Source organism: Montipora capricornis, chromosome 13, assembly GCF_036669925.1.
Source record: "Montipora capricornis isolate CH-2021 chromosome 13, ASM3666992v2, whole genome shotgun sequence".
NCBI classification, from domain to species: Eukaryota; Metazoa; Cnidaria; class Anthozoa; order Scleractinia; family Acroporidae; genus Montipora; species Montipora capricornis.
The window spans coordinates 30939908-30944907 of record NC_090895.1 but is presented as its reverse complement, the minus strand read 5'-3'; the positions used below and the strand labels follow the sequence as shown (position 1 = coordinate 30944907).

At 38.8% G+C, this 5000-nt stretch overlaps 1 protein-coding gene and 1 non-coding gene across 2 annotated transcripts in view; both read left to right on the top strand.

Annotated features, from left to right (window-relative positions):
- Positions 1-5000, top strand: part of LOC138028746 (DNA-directed RNA polymerase II subunit RPB1-like) — a 21002-nt gene that overhangs the window by 5619 nt on the left and 10383 nt on the right. The window contains exons 7-10 of the mRNA XM_068876348.1: positions 1-42; positions 1646-1856; positions 3634-3843; positions 4366-4614. The exon at positions 1-42 is cut by the window's left edge and continues 216 nt beyond it. Of these exons, the coding sequence (XP_068732449.1) occupies positions 1-42; positions 1646-1856; positions 3634-3843; positions 4366-4614 (712 nt within the window). The remainder of the gene's footprint in view (positions 43-1645; positions 1857-3633; positions 3844-4365; positions 4615-5000) is intronic.
- LOC138031065 (small nucleolar RNA SNORA53) lies at positions 2604-2872 on the top strand. The gene has a single exon (XR_011128165.1). It is a non-coding gene; the product is annotated as a small nucleolar RNA SNORA53 (small nucleolar RNA).

The following is a 5000-nucleotide window of genomic DNA, read 5'->3' as shown; positions in this document are numbered from 1 at the left end:
GGTCAAAATCTTGCCTTGGTCAACCTTCAGACTTAATCTCAGGTTGGTTTGTTTGTTTATGCTGAAGCACAGTTTGCTGGAAAGTCTCTTTCATGTTATAAGCTATGCTGACAACTAGTTGTAAAAATATGAATGTGCTCTAAAAGAATTACACAACTTTACTTGTTTGATCCTTGCACAATACAGAGCTTCTTACAGGGTGTGGGGAAAAAATTAAAATTGTGCAGGATTTGAGGCAAATTGTGCCGGAACGAACTTTAATTGTGCGGTGAATTCTGCGAGATTTTGCAATGTTTTGCTGTAAACAAAATAGGCTTTACTGATGCGCGGTCAAAACGTCATTTGTTTTTTCTTTTTTTAACGTATCTTTTATTCTTAGTTTCCTAAAAAAACCCTTGCTTCTAAGGAATACAATCATTACCTATGCACAACCTTGTTCCCAAGGTCTCTCTCCTCTGCCTCCATTGTCGTTGAGCAAAACGACAAAGGAGTGGGAGAATAGAGACCCTGGGAATGAGGTTGACCTACAGTACCGCTCAAAGGTAAGTTTACAGTCTCGAGTTGAGTTTTGCAACTCATGAGTTGAATCTTTCGAGCTTAGAGTCAAGAAAAATAATGAGCTTGCTTGACTGATCTCTCGAGAAATAAATTCGACAAGCAAAGCGCACTGTGTGTTGTACGTGAGTCGGATATCAAGTGCGAGTAGTTCTGTTGACGAAATATGCACACAGTTCGTGACGTTCCTTTTCTCAAAGGATCAATGAATAATCTATTGCGATCATTTACAAAATGGCTTTCTTCACAATCGACTTAAACATGCTCGCTTGAATTAATACTTAAAACCTGAAGCTTTCTTTACCCCAATAATAGTATCGATCGTCGAATGTAATGCCATGAGCAAGCAATCTCAAATTTACAAGTTTGTGTAATATTTCTACGGTACTTAAATAGTGTGGCGGCCTCATGATTAGAGTGCTCTACTCCGGATCGAGTGGTCCTGGTTCGGGTCCTGGCCGAGGACATTGTGTTGTGTTCTTGGGCAAGACACTTTACTCTCATGGTGCCTCTCTCCACCCAGGTGTATAAATGGGTACCAACGAAAATGCTGGGGGTAACCCTGCGATGGACTAGCATCCCAATCAGGGAGGGGGGGATAAGTACTCTTAGCCGCTTCATGCTACAGAAACAGGAGATGAGCGCCGGCCTGGTGGGCCTTTCTAGGCTTGTAACAGAGACTTTTAGTTAAATAAAGAAGAAAGAGAAGCCTGAGGTTGCCCAGAACTCAATTGAATAGTCCATTTCTGAGTTGCTGCATGCCTCAGTTTCAAAGCGAGTCCTGGTGCAAAACCATTCAAAGGGAAATAAGTTGCGTATTCTTATGCAAATCAAACTCATTTCCCTTACAATAGTTGAGCACCAAGACTCACTTTGAAACTGAGACAAACTGCAACTCGGAAATGGCCTGTTTAATCCTCAGAACCAACATGTGGGTTAAAATGAAAACATGCAAATTTTGGGTGAAGTCAAGAGAGGATTGTAGCACAGCTTTCTTTGGCTACCAGCTCACAAGGTGTAGTTGCGGGCTTCTTGTGCTGCTCCCATCGCATTACTGGTCATATTGGTAAATCATGCTTTGTTTTCTTAGTGTTACTACCCCATATAATGCTGACTTTGATGGTGATGAAATGAACTTGCATGTGCCTCAGTCCCTGGAGGCACGAGCAGAAATAACAGAGATTATGATGGTACCCAGGAACATTGTAACACCACAGTCAAATAAACCAGTCATGGGAATTGTGCAGGACTCTTTGATGGCCGTCAGAAGATTCACAAAGAGAGATGTTTTCCTTGAAAAGGTATTGAATGAAACATTTTTACTTCTGTATTTTACAGGCATTACTAAACCACGAAACAGCAAAACGAAGCACCAAAACACCATGTGTATTCCACCATTCATTGAATACTAACCGACAAAGGTTGGATTTGAGATTAAATATCATTTAGGCTTAAGCCTAAAGCGTTATTGCTCCTAATTCATTGAGATTAAGATTAGGATTCAGATTAACCATTTTGACGTCCAAACCGGCCTAAACCAGCCAGACTTAGTATCTTACTCTGTCTAACACCAGACGATTTTACTCATCAATGGGGAATCCCTAGGAGTCAATGGGTTAAGACTGAGATTAGGAGCAATAACGTTTTAGGCCTTATTAGGCCTAAAACGATATTTAATCTCAAATCCAACCTTTGCAGGTTAGTATTCAGTGTATGAGGGGGTTATACGTTGTGTTTTGGTGTTTTGTTGTTTAGTAATGTCCGTATTTAACCATGTAAATGACCATGTAATTGTTGTTAAGACTGCAAAGGGTTGTTGTTTGGTAAATGAGCTAGTACTGGAAAGTTTGTGCATTTTTGTCTTCTGTTAAATGTTGAAGGTAAAGAAAAGTAGAAAAAGGGGTGTTAGTTTTTTACAATGAAAAAAAAAAGTGTTCAATTATTACTTTTTCATCTTTTAAAGTACAGATAGTCACCAGAATGAAAAAACCAAAAAATATTACAATAATCAATACATGCGATGTAGCTTTAGATTGCATATTATTACAAACACATTTCCTTTGATCCGTTCCTGGAGTGACCTATTGTTTTACCTTATTCTAGTGTTTGCAGTTCAGACTGCAACACTGTTCAAGTGTATTGCAATGTTACTCAACAGCACTAAGCTGCAAATTGGGAATGCTTGAGTCATGAGTGTGTGAGATAAATCTACCTCTCTGTGGTGCCAGTTTGCCTTCTGAACATCAGGCTTTGTGCTCCAGGGCACTTAGTAACTGTTCTTGATATCAGGAAGGTGGCATCACAAGGGACAGTTACTGTTGTGATTGTTGCTAATTAGCGTAATTTGCTGTTTTTAGCTCTAAATTAAGCAAAGTATTTCATTTGTGTGCTTTATTGCTTTGGCTAAGACCATCATTGTTACCTTTTGCATTTGTTATTGCTGCTGAGGTTAAAGCTGTTAAAGGAATTTTAAAAAAGCCACAAATATAATCTGGTTTAGATTGTTCGACCAACCAAGTTGTCAAAGATATCATTACAATGGCGAAAAGATTGAATGGCTGAAGTTTCAAGTTTTAGCTTTTTACCTCAAACATTTTTACGTCTCGTTAAAAGAATGCTAATCATCATTGAGTGTGAAAGGACTCTTGTTTTTCATCCTCTGATATCATTCCTGATGAAAATGATGATGATGAGTGTTGGTTTTGGAGGTGAGGGGAAAAACCCCTTGGAGAAGAGCAGAGAACCAACAAACTCGACCCACATATGGCATTAAATTCAGGAATCAATTCCAGGTCACATTAATAGAAGGCGAGTGCTCTCACCACTGGGCTAGCTCTGCTCCCCACTAGCACAATATTGTTGGGTCTTTGTTATTGTAATTTTGTAAGTTTCAATAACAATAGTATTAGTAGTATTTAGTATTCTTCCAACTGGATTAGCACCAAGCCATGTCTGACACTCCTGTCTCTTGTAGTTTCTAACCCTGTATTTTCACTGATACAAGGGAACTTTCTAGGTTTTAGGTTCAGTCAAGAATGGGCCTATTGTTAATCACTTTTGTTGCATTTGCATTTTCAGGATACAATGATGAATCTGATGATGTGGATTACTGACTGGGATGGCAAAATTCCACAGCCAGCAGTTCTCAAACCAAAACCTCTCTGGACAGGAAAACAGATCTTTAGTATGATCATTCCAGGAAATGTAAATATGGTGCGCACACACAGTACCCACCCTGATGATGAAGATAGTGGGCCCTACAAACACATATCACCCGGAGACACAAAGGTATTGGCTCCATTGTTATTTGTTTTTTGAGGTTTGTTTGGGTTTTTTTCTCAAATTTGCTCATCATTCACACCTGCTCTGTGCATTGACTTGTTTTGACAACCTCTTTCCCCAAGTTTTGTTGTCGATGAGTTTGAGTCCAGGCTGTCTCATGAGCATAAAAAAATTGGAACAACGCAGGTATATTTTCTGTTGCATCCAATAGCTTGCTGTGAGACATTCTGTTGATGGTCGTCTGGCCACAAAATCAAATGTGTTGTGATTCCTTTCCTCGCAGTGATGACAAGGCCTTCACTGCCACCCCTCCCCAAACACACAGATTTTGGGAGACACGTGACCAGCCCCAACCAGCGTCTGTTCTCAACGACAATGGAGGCCCTGGGAACAAGGGTGTTGTTTTGAAACAAGTGTAAGGATGTTTACAGTATTTGGGCATAGAGCATCAACATTCATCTTAATTAAAATATTTAAAGGAACTCTTGCAAAGGAAAGTATTATATACATCTACACTTGATTTGACAGGTTTTGATTGAACATGGCGAGCTGATCTCTGGTATTTTGTGCAAGAAATCTTTGGGAACTTCATCAGGTAGTTTGGTTCACATTGTTGCAGTTGAACTTGGGCATGAGATTGCCCGTCTCTTTTATGGAAACATTCAGACTGTTGTGAACAATTGGACTTTGATCGAAGGACACAGTATTGGAATTGGAGACTGCATTGCAGACAGTGAAACATATGAAGAAATCCAGAGAGTTACAAAGAAAGCCAAGGTGATATTATTGTAGTTATATGGGGAATACCAAACATTAACATAAAAGTAAAATTGTTTTTTTTTTAAAATTAGATATATTTTCGTAGTTTTACTACCAGCAATAACATTACCCACCCCTACTTGCAATGCAACTTCACGTTATCCCAGAAATTGGTGTTAAACAATACAAATCAAAGCTTTGTTACAAAGAAATGTCTGTCAAGTATAATGTCATTTAAATTACAAACAACAAAGATAAACTTTCAAAAATGTTAGGCTAAACAGTCATCTCTGTCTCCTTTTGTATTTGCTGTGTTTTTTTCTTCCAAACCGTTCTTCAGTGTTTTAAGTAGTTATTTTTACCTTTTGCTTGATGTGGATGACAGTTAACAGTCACTGAATTTT